Raw genomic sequence first — 18812 nt, 5'->3', positions numbered from 1 at the left:
ACTTTGTTACTATCAGCCTGACACAGATCCAAGATCCAGCTGAGATCTGACACAGGCTGAAGCAACAACTGGTCGCTGAAGCCTCATCAGGCTTTTATTCCAAGGAAAGAAAGCTGAAAATGGACTGGAGAAAAAGAAAATCTGTGGCAACAGGTCATATGGAGTAATGAACCCTAATTACATTTTTGATTCCAATCGTTATCAGTTTGCACAAAAGAGACCAGGAGAGATACAACAGTGAGTGGAGGCTCTGTCATGGTTTGGGGTATTTATTTTATTTTTTAAATGAGGGGTGGATCATGACATTTTTTTTTTTTTTTTTTTTCCCACAGTTCTGTAATTCTGCAAGTTGCACAATCAAACATTTGCTCATACGCAACACTAAAGGGCAAGGTAAAGAAAAGTAAAGTGGATACATGTGAATAAACCTTGATGAAGGGCTGAGTGGTTGTGACCGTCCATAAGAAAAGCCTGCGTACTCACGCAGCAAGCATTCCTAACCTTGCTTTCTTTCATTTTATCGTCATCTGCAACAGCTGGGATGATTTTCAGTGTGATGGAGCCTTGTGATTGGGACTAAAAAAAACAACAACAACAGAGCACCACAATGATCGGCTGCCAGCTACAAGAATCATAGTATCTGAACTAGTCCGATTCCACATTTATTACCAGTATCTGACTAATTTCATCTGGCCTTTTGTGGGTTATCAGGTTTCCGTTGACCTCTCGAAGCTCATCCCCTACATGCACCAGACCTGGAAACACAAGCACAGCACGCAGGGGGAATACAGCTAAAGAAATGCCCAATTCTTAGAATACAAACCTGAAATGTGAACAAAAGACGATTTTGTGTTGCCAGTATGTCGATAACATTACTATGGCAACATCCAGACGCAAACCTAGTTTATATTCTCAAAATATGCAATCTCGTGGCACTAATCTCATGGATTTGATTTCTGTTACAGTTCACAGGGTTACGCAATGTAATCTACTGACATCTCTCTCAGTATATCAGTAGTGCTAAGAAGGTCCCACTGGGTAGCGTTAGCATCCACGGTAATAGAGATATTATAATACAATAGTGCTGTTCCATTACGCATTTGATTTTCCACATAAAAAATATCTGGCATTTAAAGTTCAGTAGAAATGTTTTGCAAACTCAGTCTCACCACTCCGGTCAGCTGCGCCTCCCCTCATGATTCGGGCCACAATTACAGCTCCTGTTGCTTCATCTCTCCGAATAGTCGCTCCCTGTTTATACAAGCATGCACATTAATAAATAAGATGTATTCATAGCAAATCTCATCCCAAAGTCACTAAGCTGGCCTAATCCTCCGACTGGAGGAAGAGGCTCCCAATTTGCAGCTAGTTGTAATTGGAAAGATCAATAACTGACTGAAGCTAAATGTCAAAATGGTACGTGAATGAAGAGTCTGATACCCCATCATCAATATTGCCTACTTGTTTGTGCTTCTACTTAAAGTTCATGCAATTTAATGACATTTAAATGCTGTAATTACAGGTTTTCTAATTGCTGCATCAAGCAAAAAATTTGCAGCCCACTTTAGCTTCAATCACTGTTTGCTACTCTGGGTTACATTTTTAGCTTTAAGTAAATCATGTGTTAGTTTGACACTTTAGAAAATGTGATGTACTTATTTCCTTTCCTACTGAGAGCTGGATGAAGAGATAAACACTAATCTCATGTCTGTGTACTCACAGCATGAAGGTGCAGTCAGCAGACAGTTAGCTTAGCTTAACAGTCTTAAATCTGGAAACAGCCAAGCTAACAGTTCCTCCCCTATGGACCAAGTGGTCTGTGAGGCTTTGACAAAACTTCTGAAGGTTATATTTTACACTCAGCCAAAGTCTAATCTACAGCTAGCTGCTTGTTGATATAAAAAGTAGGATCGCATTAGCCGTATATATTTTTTCTGTGGATTTCGTAGACACTCATTCATACTTCAGATTTATCCAAGACTGTTCATTGAAGTTCATTAAAGTAAAATTCTTGAGGACAGGATGAGGTTTTCAAGTTGTACAGTGTAACATTCTTGCATTTACGTAGCACTTTGTTCTTCTTACCGACAAATCAAAGTATTAGTAAGTTATACAACTTATATAAGAGACAGCTGTTGGTTTAATACCCCACTACAACAACTTCCTTAAAAATAGTCTGCTTTGATGATTTTTTTTCTGCTATACTGCAGAGCGTCATTTGCAGCACATCGCCCTCTTTTACCAACGTTTGAAAACCTCTGGACGGAGAAGGAGGCAACCAGTTTAAGAGTCAATAAATATCTGAAAATGACCCGGCTCTGTAATGTCTTCTACAGCCTCCTGTACACAGGTTCTAACTTGTGAATGAAGCAGTGGGTGCCGGCAGGTTGGGGTTGATCTTTTCCACATACGAGTATGACTGCTCCTCTTTATCGATGCCCTTAATAAAGTTGTTTCAAACTCCAATTGAACAGGTTCAAATAAAGATGTTGATTTCACCTTCATAGGAAAATCTAATATCAATCATCAGCACATATTTGATACTCAGTAGGAATATTTCTTTGCTTTTTTGTGCGCGTTTCTTATAATCTGATTTACTGAATCTGTTTCATTTCTCTTTTATTTCATTAGCAGTAGTTTTCAAAAAGCAGGTACTAGTTTAATGAAAAGCCAAACTGCACCCTTAGACACTTACCAGTGGCTCCTTGTTCTTCACCAGCCGAACGATCTTCACAGATTCTTCCTCCAGGTCATCGTCCAGATCGTCTGGGAGTGGTGGCAGCACAGGGTCAAATTTTTTTTGAGCCACTGTGTCATGAGCCGATAGCACTGCCTGAATCACAAGCCAAGATTTAGGAGCTTGATCAACAGAGATAAAAGGATCCAGAAAAGAAGGTTACAGCACGTAGGAAACATACCCGATTTCTGGGGAAAAGAAAACTGAGGGAATAAAATGAACGTTCTGATTCCACAGCTATCATCAATTCCCAGAATGCTTCCCAGACAGCCAATAACCTGAGCATAATCACTTGATCAGAGTAATTAGGCAGTCTTGTGTGTGTCTAGGGGATGGGGAAGGGGTGCAGACAGCTCTGACGGTGGTGTTATGTAATAAATGTGGAAAAATCAGAGGTGTGCAGGGCAAAAATACTGTGAAGCAGCATTATTAAAGAGATCAAACCTCAGAAGGAAAGAGAGCAAGGGAGAGGTATGGTCTAGCATTTAACAGCTTCTTTACGCAGGCTGAAAAAGGCTGAGTGTGTGTGTGCGCGTGTACACCTTGAGATGAGGAGTGCTCAAGAGGAGCAACAGTTCTTGCTCATCATCCTCCAGTGGCCCATTCTGAAGCTCTTCTGCTAGCTGGTGATTGAAATCAGAAAATTACTGCTTTAAGTATTTCAAAGTATTCTTCTAGTCACCAGAGAAAATATATATTCACTTCTAATTGCACTTACATCCTCTGCCAAACAGGAGGCACTGTGCAGGACTGGAGTGGGGCTGTGTTTCTCATACTGCTTCAGTTTTTCATGGATCTGGATGTAAAGCAAGAAGCAACAAAACCACAAATGCAGATCATTAATTTTTAATGAAAAACAACAACAACAACAACAACAACAACAACAAAAAAAACCATCATATATGATGTGTACCGTTTTATAACCAGCCACTATGTTAGGTAAAGTTGTTCAACTGTTTGTTAACACAAATATCCAATCAGCCAATCACATAGCAGCAGCTCAATGCAGACATGTAGACAAGGTCAAGACAACCCGCTCAGGTCCAAACTGAGCATCACATCGAGAAGGAAATGCGATTTAAGTGACTTTGAACAGGGCATGATTGTTTGTGTCAGACAGGCTGGTCTGAGTATTTCTACTGATCTACCGGGATTTTCCCACACAACAATCTCTAGGGTTTACAGGGAATAGTCAGAAAAAGAGAAAATATCCACTGAGAGGCAGTTCACTGGGTGAAAATGACTTGTTGATGTCAGAGGAGAAGAATCAAATTGCTTCAAGCTGACAGGAAGGAAAAAGTAAGTCACGCAACCACTCATTTAATGGTTCGGTTTTTATATAGCTCTCTTTTGACTATACTTGAGCACTCAAAGTGCTTTACACAACATGTCTGATTCACCTATTCACACACTTTCAGAGTTTTTTTCTGTGCTTTGTGTCCAACATCCAATTGTAGATGGACGGTTTTGGAACAACTCATGGTTCAGCGGTGACCCATGAGTAGATGTCATCTACACCGTAGCAATTAAACTTAATGTGCATGTTCAGTAATCCAGCATGTGTGAAAAAAAATAAATAAATAAAATGTCTGAATCACAAATACAGTAGTCACTTCTACTCTGATGTATCCACTATACCTTCATGAGGTATCCAATGCTTTTCTCGCTGAAGACATCTTTGAGGAAGACCAGGTCTTCTTTGTGGTTGGCATCAGGGTGAAGCTGAGACGTGAGCAGAGCCAGGATCTCATGCAGCCCTTGAGTATTTAAAAAAAAGAAAAAGAAATCATGCTGTATATTTATGACTGAGTCAAAGAACAATTTCTATCTAGAAATGCATCGTACATAATAACCACCTTCATCAACAAAGAGACTGTATGGATTCTCTCTTTAGCTCACCGATGTTTATAATAATATGCTTTTCCATATCACCCCCCTTTCAAATTCCAACAGTTTATCCACATTAATGTAATAATGCTTTATTCCAGCACATAATTTATTCATAACTACATAAAAAGCTTCAGACCATGAACGAGCCTGAGCACATATACCTGTGCTTGCAGATACGATGGGCATGGCTTCAATCATTCAGAGGCGGCAGGAGGCTGCGGAGAGGTTGGAGGGGGAGAGAGGAAACAGTTCTCTCAAATAATTCCCTCTTCTGTTTTGTTTTGTTCCTCACATGAGGCCGAGACAGAATCACAGAGAACAACCTGGGATGAAAACAAAGAACACAACATACGGCCATATCAGTGAGGACGCCTCAGAGCGCCATTAAGAAACCCAGGACTCATTGTGAGATTTGTCTCTGTGCACTGCAACTTCATGTACTATTTCTGCATCCAGCACCTGATATTTGGCAGTCATGTGCATGTGACTAAACGCACTGGTTCTGGATCTTTTACTGTGTTATTATCAGAATGTCATTATTTTTAACTCACTGTAAGATTAAACAAGAGAACAAAAACAAACAGATATGCTTCTTTTAAAAAACGTCCCTGGCAACAAACGTCTGGTTGATTGTGAAGCTTACAGAGAGGACAGCGAACTCCACGCAGCACATAATTGGTCATTTAAAACCAATACCCAAATCTGAATACATTTTTCAAAGGGCAGTCCTGCTTTGACAGTGATGAATGGACCCATTACTGCACTCAAGTTCCAGTATAATTAATATTTGCTCTCATTACCGAGGCATAAAGCATTAATTTCATTTCAAACTGTGCGACTGCTCATTTGAAGAGAAGCAAGGTCAGATAATGATACCAGGCACTTTTGTCCAATAGGATTCTTTACCTTGTCACCATGACAACACTATAGTATCAGTGACTGATAAGCTTTTTGCAGTTAAACAGAGCTGTTTCACATTGAGTAATGAAAGTCTTTAATAATGTTGCATTCAGGTCTTTTGTATATTAGAATACTTTTGTCACAATCATTCATGTGCAATCATCATACATGGCTTCCCTTCTCACTGCCAGATACATTTTTAACCACACTCCTCATTAACTGCCAATGAACACATGTGGCTGAAGTGGTGCAAGCTTCACCTGCAAAACCAGCTATTTTTGGATAATCCTGATCAAGGTTGCAGACTAAACAGAATACGTGTTTAGATGGAGAGCTTCTACTTTATTTGCAGGGCATTCAGAAAATTGTCCTTGGGCTGAATATCCTGGCTGTCACAGGCCAAGAAAGAACACACTCTGGAGGCTGCCAATCTATCAACCAGCCGCACTCACATTCACATCTACAGCCAGTGTGGAATAATCTAACATGCATGTCTTTGGAATGGGGGATGAAGCTAAAGCACCTCAAGAGAACTCACTCAAACGCTGGCAGAACATGGATGGATTCGAACCCAGGACCCTCTAGTTGTGAGGTGATGGTGCTAACCACGCCACCTGCTGTCCTGCATAAAGTGGAAGAAAATGAATGAAGCCTTATGTTTAAATGTTTAGATTGGTCCTCATTGACTGATTTTGAAGTGTAAGTAAAGAGTTAAGACGAGTTAAGATGTCATTAATGAATCTTGTTTTAGAGAGCCCAGTAGCTTAGATTTGGCCCAATGTTCATCCTCCAACAGGACAGTTACCAACACAGCTGAGAAACTGCAAGCTATGGGCATTCAATTTGAAATAGCATTGCAGATGTGACATTCAAGTGCCAGATTTCAGTTGTAATGCATCCCTCTTTTCTCACATTTATCCAGTTCAGGATTGTGGGGTGCTAGAACCTATCCAGGCTGTCATAGTGCACCCTGGACAGACCAATTTATCACAGGACTCTGTAGGAGAGGATGAACTTTTAAGATATAGGCCCAGAGTTGTTATTTTTTATTGTTTTATTCCGAGAAAAAACTCTAACCAAGTCTGATCAAACTGGCTGTTTGTTTCCAACAAGATGCCCAAGTTAAGTTTGACAGTTACTTCACAGGCCAGGTAAATCATAATGTTCAGTAGGTAATAAAAACAGATTTTTAAGATCAAAATTAATACACAGACATATTGGCAGATGTGTTTTTTCCTCTTTCTGACACACAAAACAAACAGATTTCTCTAAAATTTGTTGTGTTTCATCATTTACTCTGCCCAAGCCTGCTCAGATCAGCTGGTTGTTGCCAATAAGGAGGTTGTATAGTGCCCTCTGGTGGACAAACTATGCAATGGCACAGATGACATGACTGAAGGGTGTTTCTCTTTGCTTTTAAATTACTGGCTGTTATAAATACTGGTAATGAATGACCAGAGAGTGGCCATGCAATCCCTAAAGCAGCTTGCTGTGAGCACATTCTGCCTTTAGCTTGACCGTCAGGGGGATGAATCCTGCTGAGTCAGATGAGGTTACAGACTTGACAGGTAATCCTTTTGAGAGACTTAAAAAACAATAGTTCTGCGAAACAACCATTCCTTTTTAGTTTTTCCACTTCATTCATTTTTCAACCTGCATCCTGACCTTTTTGTTTTTGATGTTTTCCAGGAGTTTGCGGCAGAGAGTCAGGGGGGGAAGTCCAGTCATTAATTCTGACAATGAAAGCAGTTTTCATTACCACGGTCATGTTCTAGTTTTCCTTAAAAGGAAAAATAAAAAATCGATTATTTTAGAAAACCAGCCTTTGATACCCAGAAAACTCTCCCTTAATCTAAAAATCAATCTCACCTGACTCACATCCAATCACGAACCCTCGCATTCTTGTCACTTAAAAGGGCAAAAACTGTCGATATAAACCTAATGATGGTCAACCACGACCATGCTGGTAAAACCTTTAATACAAGAAGAAAACTGTATGTCTCTTAATACTGGACTATGCCTTTTCCTCTAGAGCTGTTGGCATCTGTTATTTATTTTAATTAACAGTCCCTATATTAGTGCAGCAGGTGGAGCAGCTATTCCCACAGACCAGCTGCTACATACCTGCTCACCCTCATAACTGCTCCTGGAATTGCTGGCTATGTAGGTGGGAGGCTAAATCTCCCCTCTGAGCTTAGCTCACAGCTGTGGGAGAGACTCATAAAATACCAGGTGAGCAGAGCGCACAGTGTGTATGCAGAGTCTTCACAGTCTCATCCTACACACATTCCTTCATTACCGACAGTGCTGAGAGGCCATGCAGCCGATTCTGTTACAATCAACTCATTCCCATCACATAAACGTATATGAGTAAACCAGCATCTCTATGGAGATGAATAAGGATGTTAGTTAAACAAAGGGCTGTCTTTTTTTAAATCTCTGCACATTTTCTTCACAGCTTGAAAGAATCTCTGCCAGCTCTCCACATGTATAAAAGACATTTCTTTGTTGTATAATGCATATTTTCCCATCTACACTGGACTAAAATTTATTCCAGTCATCCAAAGCAGTGTTTAGAAAAATGTCAACCAAGCACGACACAAACTTTCACCTCTCCGCATCACTTTACACCACAGACCGTACAAGAGACAGAGCCCAAACTTCAAAGTCAACCTTTGGATAAGTCTAAATCTAACTCTGGGTTTTCTGTACTACAAAGGTGGTTCACTTCTTACCACGGTAAATCACCATGGTAACTCATGCACTGAACTCAACCTGCCCTGCAGCAGGTTATGTTTCAGATTAGAGATCAGAGGTGTGAAATCACTGCCTACTGACCAATCGATTCTCCAGAAACAGCGTGACCATCTTGAGAAGATTCCTGAGACCTCTGTCGGAGGATAGGAGGGAATTTTCCAGTAGTGTCTAAAGTCTTCATGTTATCCTGATGAGCAGGATAGGACAGATTCTTGGATGCAACTTTATTCCTTAACCCCCCCCTCCTGTCACCAGTAAAACAAACAAAAACATTGTATTATTATATAAACATTAATATATGATCCTGCACCTACCTTATCTATAACATTTAATATAACATTAAATGTCTAAATAGATCCAGTTTAGTTTCAGAGCTCTGATGTGCAGCCGTCGTGTTAGAAATCAACAGCAGAACTGCTAAAAACAATTTCACAACAGGATTAATACAGGATCTGAAAAACAGTGCACCTGTTTCTACTTGCTGATCTTCAATTAAATTCACATGTAGACCAAGCCTGTATTTAAATTCTGAGTATATTCTTAAAGAATATACTCATTGCTTGCTCTCAGACTGTTAAACACCAATTAACTTAATAAAATACTCTTATCATCAGATTTCCCTTAATGATTCAGCTGTGATTCTGATACGCCTGTTATTTTCACAGTTAGCCTCTTATCTGGCTTTGCTTGTAGGCTTCAAATAGACTAAAATTCTGTAATACAGCAGGTCTTTTCCAGTCTTGCTGACCAAAGCACTTAAAGGTCGAGCATTCATACAGAGATTTGATTCTAAACTAATGTTCAGTACCTTTTCCTTTCACACACACTGTTTGTCTGGAGCATCTGTGTTGCTTTCAATCTGCGTTATGCGTTTCTTCTTGTGTAAAATCAGCCACTGTGATTGGTTAACTGCTGCCAATGTCTTCCCTTTCACATGAACCTGCTCATAGCTAGAATGAGAAACCCTGCGTTAATTTAGCATGTGGATAAGCAGCTTTGTGTGACCGTTTACATTGGTATAAGTGAATCCAGATAATGGAAAGATACCCTGGCTATGTCGAAAAGTAAGCTAATTCAAAGCTCAACTTGCTTTCTTTATGACAGCCAGCAGAACAAAAACTGCCTTTTCTGCTAATAAAGAAGCCTAACGCCACACTTATCTTAATATAAGAAAAAGTAGCATAGTTTCTGTTATTTATTTGCTTTCCTGTTACTTTGATGCAGTATGAATGGAGGAAAAGCTGTACAACTTTAGAAAATACAGTTAAGTCTAAAATTTATGCTCTACTTCACTTCTATTCCACTACTTATTCCAGAAGCTGAAAAACAAGTCGATGACTTTGTGCAACATTAGAAAAACATCATCAGAAGTCTATTGGGCCACATTTAAAACAAAAAGAATCATTTTTTTTAAGGTAGAAGAACACTTCTCCGACTTCAATCCCCAACGTATGTGGAGAGGACTCCAGACCATTACAGACTACAGGACCATCGCACCCTTCCCCACATCCTCTGATGTCTCCTTCCTCAACGAGCTCAACTTTTATGCTTGTTTTGCGCAAGGGAATCCAACAACTGCAACTAAAGCAGAGGGGACTCCGGACCACCAACCACTGACTCTCTCCCTCACCGATGTAGGAGCGGTGCTGAGCAGGATTGATGTCCACAAGGCTGCAGGTCCTGATGGCATCCCCAGGCGTGTTCTCAGAGCGTGTTCTGGGGAGCTTGCAGGAGCGCTGACAGATATATTCAACCTGTCCTTGGTCCACGCTGTAGTACCGGCCTGTTTCAAATCTACCTCCACCTCCGTCCCGATTCCCAAAAACTCCAAACCATCAAGCCTCCATGACTACCACCCAGTAGCCCTCACCCCCATCACTACAAAGTGCTTAAATCGGCTGGTCCTAGCACACTTCAAATCCTGACTCCCCCTCACCCTGGACCCCCACCAATTCGCATACCGTCAAAACAGGAGCACAGGGGATGCAGTCTCCATCGCACTGCACTGTCCTCTCACACCTGGACAATAAAAACACTTACGCCAGGATACCGTTTATAGACTTCAGTTCAGCGTTCAATACAATCCTCCCCTCACAACTCATCAGGAAACTGACAAACCTAGGCATCAGTGGGAACTGATGTGTAAATGGTTACTGGACTTCCTGACCAGCCGGCCCCAACATGTCCAGCTGGATAACCGCTGCTCATCTACCATCACAATTAACACCTTTGTACCACAAGGCTGTGTGATGAGCTCTTTCCTCTACTCCCTCTTCACCCATGACAGCAGACCTGCCGATGGTTCCAACACAATCATTAAGTTTGCAGATGACACCACGGTGATTGGCCTCATCAGTGACAACGATGAGGCCGCCTACAGAGAGGAGGTGGATCGTCTGGCTGAGTGCTGCGACACCAACAACCTGCTGCTCAACACTGAGAAGACCAAGGAGCTCATCGTGGACTACAGGAGGAATGCTGACCCACATCCACCCATCCACATTAAGGGGACGGCTGTGGAGCGTGTGAGCAGCTTCAAGTTCCTGGGAGTCCACATCTCCGAGGATCTCATCTGGACGACCAACTGCTCCAAGCTGGTCAAGAAGGCTCACCAGCGCCTCTTCTTCTTGAGGACTCTGAGGAAGAACCACCTGTCCTCAGACATCCTGGTGAACTTCTACCGCTGCACCATCGAGAGCATTCTGACCAACTGTATAACAGTCTGGTACAGGAACTGCTCTGCCTCGGACCGGAAGGCATTGCAGAGGGTCGTGAAAACCGCCCAGCGCATTGCCGGAGCACCACATCCTGCCATAAATGACATCTACAGGAAGCGGTGTCTGAAAAGAGCTCGGAAAATCATCAAAGACCCCAGTCACCCATCACATGGCCTCTTCAACCTCCTGCCCTCTGGGAGGCGCTACAGGAGCCTCTGGACTAAGACCACCGGGTACCGGAACAGCTTCTTCCCCACAGCTGTCAGACTCCTGAACTCTGCCTCCTGACATCTGACCCACATTAAACTCATGGACTGAACATACACACACCCACAACCACCCATAACTGAACACACACCCACAACCACCCATAACTGAACACACACCCACAACCACCCATAACTGAACACACACACACACACACACACACACACACACACACACAGCCAACTGTACCATCATACAGACAATAATAAGATAGACCGAACCACCACTCACAACTGCTAGCACTTTATATAACCTATGTAGAAATTAGTCACATATCTCACTGATCTAAACTGCACTACTGTAAATTCTGTACAGACAATCATTCTGTAAAATAATAATTATAGTTCTACAACTGTTTATAACTTGTATAGTTTCATATTTCTATCCTGTTCATAATTTGTACACTCACTACAGCCTGTACATACTTATAATTATAGCATATTCATAACATAACTTCATACTATGTACATTATAACATACCCATCATAGACCCATATTTTGTACCCTCATACCTATAATAGACCCATTTTTTTAAATATATATTTTGTAATATATCTATATTATTGCTAAAGCACTTTCTGGATGGATGCAAACTGCATTCCATTGCCTTGTACTTGTGACATGTGCAATGACACTAAAGTTGAATTCTATTCTATTCTATTTTTCCTTTCAGCAGCAACATTTCCTTCGAGTTGGAAATGACAAAGTAATCCTGCAGCAGTTTCTTGTGGTTTTGAAGGCTGGCAAATCAACCCGCCTCACATCGACAAACACACCCCTGACGTTCGACAACAAAAGACAGAACCGCCTGATCAGCACAATGACAGTGAAGCAAGCCATCAAGCTCTCCTCCAATTTCATTACGGTTAAGATGCAGGACTGAGATCTATCACGCTCGGGAATTTGCCTCGTTACTGCAGATTATAATTACACAAATCACTTACAGCTATTGGGGGATCATTTCTACTTCTGGTAGAGTTTTTAAAAACAATAACCAATTGTTTTTTGTCATCTTGAGTCTCATATTCTGACAAATTAACAATAGTCTTGGGTTCATTATTTGTCACGTTCTGTCAATTCTTTGTCACAGTCCCCCCTGATAGGCTGATGAAAACATACTCGCTGCCAAGGAAATGTCTTTTTTGGAAAATGTTGATTGAAGACAGGATGGCGCTATGCCAGAGTGGCAATTAGAATGAACCGCCACAGCACAAACAATCCTTCATTTGGCTGGTGACAAGTGCCCAAGGCAGCCAGGCTGGGGCTATATTTGAAGTGTTTAAAATATAAGATTTAATTGGACTGCTGAGTGTTGTTGAAAACAATCTGCTTTGAAAAGCGTTAGTAAATATTGTAAAGTGAGCCTCTTATTTTGCTGTGATCAGCTGAAAATGAATGGCATTACTAATGGTAACCACGGTGCATTTTCTACCACAGTAACACACTCAATCACACAATGGTCACCTGTGTTTGGGAGTAACTTTAGGTTTAATGTCTCAAAACAAATAAAAAAAAAAGAAAAAAAAAAAAGGATATTTTAATCTGCCACATAGGCCACAGTAAGTCATTATTGCTCATATGAGAGAGGTGGTCTAGCTCTGGCTAAAGATAAACGCACTGGAGACTTTGTTTGTTACACCTTACTATTACTGGGCTGAAACCCCTTCACTTTCAGAAATCCTCATAGGTGCTGGAAATATTCCTCTGAGATTCTGATCCGAATTGACAAGATAACATCACACAGCTGCTGCAAATTTGTTGGACACACATCTATGACGTGAATCACCGCTTCTACTACATCTGTTGGTTCAGATTTGGTGACTGTGGAGGCCATTTGAGTGCAGTGAACTCAATTTCATGATCCAGAAGCCATCAGAAGACACGTACACTGTGGTCCCAAATAGATGGCATGGTCAGCAATGTTTAAATGATGTGCGGGTGCTTAACTGTTGCTCCAAGGCAGGCTGGATCCATGCTTTCATGTTTATGCCAAATTCTGACCCTGACCAATTCAGTGTTGCAGCAGAAATCATTGTCAGACCAGGCAGTGTTGTCCAATCACCATTGCCTAATTTTGACGAGCTTTGATGGCCCTGGTGTGGTCTTCTGCTGCAGTAATTTGTCTGCTTCAAGGTTTGACGTGTTTAGAGATGCTCTTCTGCATACCATGGTTTTAACAAGTGAGTATTTGAATTACTGTTGCCATCAGCTCAAAGCAGTCTGCCCATTCTTCCCCGTCCTCTAGCATCAACGATACATTTTCACCCAGACAACTGCTGATAACTGGATTTGGGTTGTTTTTTTTTTTTAATCCTAGTAAAAGTAGAAAGTGATCCAAGTTCTCAAATAGAAAGATATTAAAGTACCAGCCCATTTACAAGAGATGTGATATCGCTCCCTATCTGAGTAAATCTCCAAGTATCCAGAAGAGTGCAAATACACAGCACCTAAGCTGAAGCACTGCTCAAGCCTGACATGCCCCTAGATCACTCCTATGATTGTCCCTCATTCAGGGTTGAGCCATAGCAGGTTGGCAGCAGACTGGAGCAGTTGGGCAGATACCCTAATCGGCCGTCATTGTTTGTTTTCCCCGTAATGAAACTTGACATGGGAATTTCCAAGTCAATTAGATGGGATTTAAAAAAAAAAAAAAAAAAAAAACAATGAACAAGGAAAACATTATCTGCACAAAATGTAGACCGTGTTTAAGATGCATTTGAAACTTTCCCCAAAAACAAGAATTGCATTTTAAATGGCACTCACCGTGCATCGAACTGCACGGACACAACGTCGGATTAGTTTGCCGGACTGAGCAGTGCCACCAGCAGCTTTCTTCCCTCCCAGGTTAACATCCATACGCCTATACTGTGGTTAAGTGTTTTTGTACCACTGTACTCTGACACAGCTCATGTACAACTGTTCATTTTGTGGATCAATAAACTGCAGAACACTCACATGCCTGCACAGCCCAACTCTGTCCTATGCATCTGTCGTTTGATGGTTCAAAACACAGTGTCCTGCTCAATTTGATGACCAACTTAATAATTAACCTTAATACATCACCTCACTTCCTCTGGGGTTTCCCGCTTTTCTTCAGGCCTATGCTCCACTGAACTCTCTCTCTTCAGTTATGAAAGGCTGGCGAGAGCTTAAAGCCGACATCTTTCTGTGCCTTTCATTCACTGACTGTCTTCTAAATACGAAGGGTTCCCACTGGCCATATGGTGGTATAATCTAGCCTCTTTGATTGAAGTTGGCAGTGCTGACAGCTGTGTGCATCGCAGAGGATTTTGGTGAATACAATGAAGCACTGAAAAGGAAAATTCAACAGCAGCAGGGATGTTTCAGGGAAAAAAAAAAAAACCAAAACAATTAACCTAAATTAATTAACAGTATTTTGATGGGTTCTAGTTTCTAAAGCTGTTTTACTCCATTTTATGTCTCTCCATACAGAGCTTTGGCTTCTTTATTCAAAATAGTCCCTTGGAAGCAACATGCTATGTATTTGCACTTATTTTCTGACACTTCAAACAAAAAGCTGCTGAAACAAATTCTGTGATTTAAATTAAATTAGGTTTAAAACAAAAATGCCTTTGAGCAGGTGACTATATGCCACATGGTTGAAATACAGAGGCTTGGGTTCTCTGGCTCGGTTTCTCCTCCTTCCTGTCTAATCTTCACAGCTACAGTGTCCAATAAAAGAAAAATGCCCCAAAAATTATCTTTACAAAAGTGAAACCCAGAGGAGCTAATTCAAATAGCCTTCAGACCGAGGAGCAGAGCTGAGGATGGTGCGTTTCTGTTTTTTAGGCCACCCCCTCGCCATAAGTCAATTTTAGCTAAATTTATAATAAAGGTTTGAAACTGTCAAGTTATAAATGGGAAAAAGCCTCAAAAAGCCCTTTTTATGTTAGATTTTTGATATCTACATTTATTTAGTGGGGTTTAAGATGATCAGCAACAATATGAATCAACACCTGGCAGCCTGGAAACTTAACATAAACAGCCATCTTTGCTGAACACAAACTTCAAACCAATAAACTACCAAGACATGATACAATTCAATTCCATTATATTTATACAGCACCACATCATAACAACAGTCACTTCAAGGCTCTATACATGCACTGTTGGTGATCAGTGCCATTAGACTAAGCAGTTTTCCTGTCTTCCAATCATCCTGCTCAGTAACAGTTGAGTAAAGACAGGTGACTGCGCTGAATTCTTTCAGAGACAGAATTGTAAATAGTTGCAGCAAACAGACTGTCCAGAAACTGAGCATGCAAACCCTCAACTTAACTCAACCCCCTGACTTTCAACTGCACACCTGCTCAGTAGGCAGCAACCAGTCTCCAAACAATCACAGTCCAACTCACACTGACGCAGTCACTCTCATATGGGTTTCTGAAAGTTTGCAAATAATTTCATACTAAACGGGGCTTCCAAACACTCTGCAATCAATCTTGGCTAAATTGAAATCCTGTTTTTGCAGCAGATGACTTAACTAGTTGCAAACTGCTTGAACCCTGGTTTTACTTTCATTTAAAAACTTAAAGGTTGCCGAGCACCTGTGTCATTTTGCAGTTAAGTCACCAATCTGCACCAACTATGTCACTATTTATGTTGGAATTTCTGCTTCAAATCTAACAAAATCTGGTTGGAATAAGCGTACACAGATAATATGAAGTTCTGTGCATGTAGATGGCAACACATTTGCAGCAGATGACAACAGATTTCCACAGATTTATCACAAACAAATTGCATGTAATTTCCAAGTTGACACATTCAATCACAGATTGATGTAATAGTAACTACATCTTATTGCCATTTTATCTCCCTAAAGTTGTTTTGAAAACACCTCCTGACTGGGAGCGGTCGCAGACCTGATTTCCATTTTCTAACACACCATTTGAAAGAGAGTGAGATTGGAAGTTCATTGCACAGAGTCAGAACAAATCATTGTTTACCCCGACTGTAGCAGATACTAAACTATCAAACATTGAATACAAATGTTTTCCAAAATGTCAATGTTTAGCTTGTGAGTTTTGTCCAACCACACCAGTTGAGTCCTTGCTTATCTGATTTGTATTTACATGGATGGTTCACGCTGCTACTGAACTAAAACACCAGAACAACCTCCAGCTGAGTAGTGGAGTTACTTCATTATGCTGCCATTGTGCTAGGAGAGCTTAACCTCATGTCTCTGTCCTCTCCACTCACACACAAACATGTATGCATGCCACCTGCTTGCCAGAATCATTTGCCATTGGATGGGTCTCGAGAGAGCTGGTGGAGGGGGTGAGGTCACCAGTACACTGCTGATGCCATCTGCCCACCCCTCTGTGTGTGGGCAGCCCATCCACCACCTAAAACACCACACACACACACACACACACACACACACACACACACACACACACACACACACACACACACACACACACACACACACACACACACACACACACACACACACACACGGCTGACCTGACATGTCTGGATTTGACAGATTTCATTCCAATATCCATTTGAGGAAAACAAGTATTATAGTTCTGCATTCCTAAAAAGGCTAATTCACACTATAAAAATGCTTTATTTTGCCCCATATCGATTTGTAGAATGTAAATGCAGTCTGGGATTCCTTATTCCCTTCCTAACTACACAACTAACCTCGAAATCTAGTTTAGATTTTACTTGTGCTGGTACAGGAAAAAAAAGCGAAGATGCTGGAAACAAAATAAAACGTAGTGCAGAGAAGGTCAGCGGCCAGACGGCTCTTAATAGGCTTATGAGAAGAACATCACCTCAAAACACCTTCAACACGCCCACTCTGACACGCAGCAGGATCAAGGATCAGGCTGTCCTGCCCTCGCAGCAACAGGAGAGCAAATCTGGCTCCTCGCCCGGGCAGGGAAGCCCAACACTTGACACTTTAGCAGTTTCAACAGCAGAGTGGGTGCTGGGAGCAGCACAGGACCCCGATGATGTGGTTATTTGGTGGGGAGCCAAAAAGTCAGAGAGTTGCGACTGATGACTGAAGCATAATGATTTGTGTAAATGCAGTGGAATAGAAGGCTGTGAAAGGGGACACACATGAGCGGATTATAAGACAATAGGCCTCTGGGCACAAACATGCAAAAAGCCCTCCATAACAGCCACCACAACCTACACACCACCTGAAAAGGCCCGTTTGTGATCCCTTTGGGTCTCCTTTTTGTATTGTGGTACTTTTACAGCCTGTCACTGTATTCATCTTTTCCCCCTCTCTGTGGTCGTTGCATATGCGGAAAAGGTTTAGGCAAGTCACACCTCTTTGGCCTCGATTTGTGTAAGTTTCGCTCATTTTTGTTCATTTTGTGGCCTTTTTGCATAACATTGTGTCACTTTGTAGTCTTGTGTAGTCATTCACTTCAAACAGCTCAGGCTTAAGGGACCCAAGGGATCATCCTGTTCAGTAATCCTTCCATGGGGACACCAAGTGCAGCATGTACGCCTACAACATTTTTATTTTATTTTATTTTTTTTAAAAAGGTAGCCTTACCAATAAATTCAGGTCTTTCATATTAAAAAATGATTTTTTTTACCTGAAGGAATGGCAACATCGCTGTAAACAGAAAAAGAAATCATTTAAGCCCCTACATGGATTTCATAAACTGATGCGCAGTTTCCCCCCTTCAGTCCTTGTTTACCAAAACCACCATCTATGACTCCGACCTTCATTAAGTCTCCTTGTGCTTCGGCTTGTCCCGAAAGCCAATAAAGGCACGCAATAGATTCTGTCCTGCCCTGCAGCAAAGCGTGACCAGACCACGCATAAAGGCTGAGGTCACCAATCACACCGAGCCGTCGCGTCCCGTTTTTAATTAAATCAAATTTGAGAAAAATAAACTAATAAATAAATCTGGGAGGTGATTTAGTCTGAAGAGAGACTGGAAGCACTTCAGGCCACTTTCCTCTAAAAGCGGAGCGGTCAATCAATGACAGGTGATACACACCCCTCATTAACATGCGGTACAGCCAGGCAATCCACATGGTGTTACTCAGACATGTGCTTGCAAACCTAAAGCTCTTTTTTTTTTTTTAACAAAAAAACAAAAAAACCAAAGAAAGAAACCCAAACAAACACGAGTTTCACTGAGCTTTTGGCACTAAACGCGCTAAGGTTTTAATGATGGTTAACGCAGAGAGTTGTATAAACCATCCCTGGAGCTACAGATGTCTGTGTCGCTCCACACGCGCGCAGAGGTAAGTCAGTCCACATTAGAAAACATTCTTACCTGCTTGAGGCTCCTCACAGCCTCAGCGTGCACAGCTCCCCTCCTTCTATCTCGACAGCGCTTATAATACCAGCCTGCCCCGCTTTCCTGTTTCCCTCTTGCTCCCTCTCTCTGTATTTCTCTCTGCTCACTCCGTCTCCAGCTGACTGGCACACATTTGCTTTTATTTCTCTGCTACACCCAATATATCGCCCAGTGAGCCTCCCCTTCCCCCTCTGTCAGTCAGTTTGCTCTCATCAGCCCTCTCTTCTTCTCTCTCTCTCTGCT

General features: G+C 41.6%; 1 protein-coding gene across 4 annotated transcripts in view; it reads right to left on the bottom strand.

Annotated features, from left to right (window-relative positions):
- Nucleotides 1-18812, bottom strand: part of LOC309712297 (MAGUK p55 subfamily member 3-like) — a 26722-nt gene extending 7910 nt beyond the window's left edge. For 2 of the 4 annotated variants that reach the window (XM_082542993.1, XM_082542994.1), the window contains exons 1-9: nucleotides 18546-18808; nucleotides 4789-4950; nucleotides 4376-4494; nucleotides 3456-3533; nucleotides 3280-3360; nucleotides 2696-2833; nucleotides 1170-1251; nucleotides 670-755; nucleotides 502-576 (exon numbers count right to left, since the gene is read on the bottom strand). In XM_082542993.1, the coding sequence (XP_082399119.1) occupies nucleotides 502-576; nucleotides 670-755; nucleotides 1170-1251; nucleotides 2696-2833; nucleotides 3280-3360; nucleotides 3456-3533; nucleotides 4376-4494; nucleotides 4789-4825 (696 nt within the window). In that variant the 5' untranslated portion in view covers nucleotides 4826-4950; nucleotides 18546-18808. Of the gene's footprint in view, nucleotides 1-501; nucleotides 577-669; nucleotides 756-1169; nucleotides 1252-2695; nucleotides 2834-3279; nucleotides 3361-3455; nucleotides 3534-4375; nucleotides 4495-4788; nucleotides 4951-18545 lie in introns of all 4 variants that reach the window. The other 2 variants (XM_082542992.1, XM_082542991.1) reach the window with 2 other exon arrangements.

Source organism: Aulonocara stuartgranti, assembly GCF_965226115.1.
Source record: "Aulonocara stuartgranti genome assembly, chromosome: 8".
Classification (NCBI taxonomy): Eukaryota; Metazoa; Chordata; class Actinopteri; order Cichliformes; family Cichlidae; genus Aulonocara; species Aulonocara stuartgranti.
The sequence above is the reverse complement of the archived record's forward strand: the minus strand, read 5'-3'. Positions and strand labels throughout refer to the sequence as shown.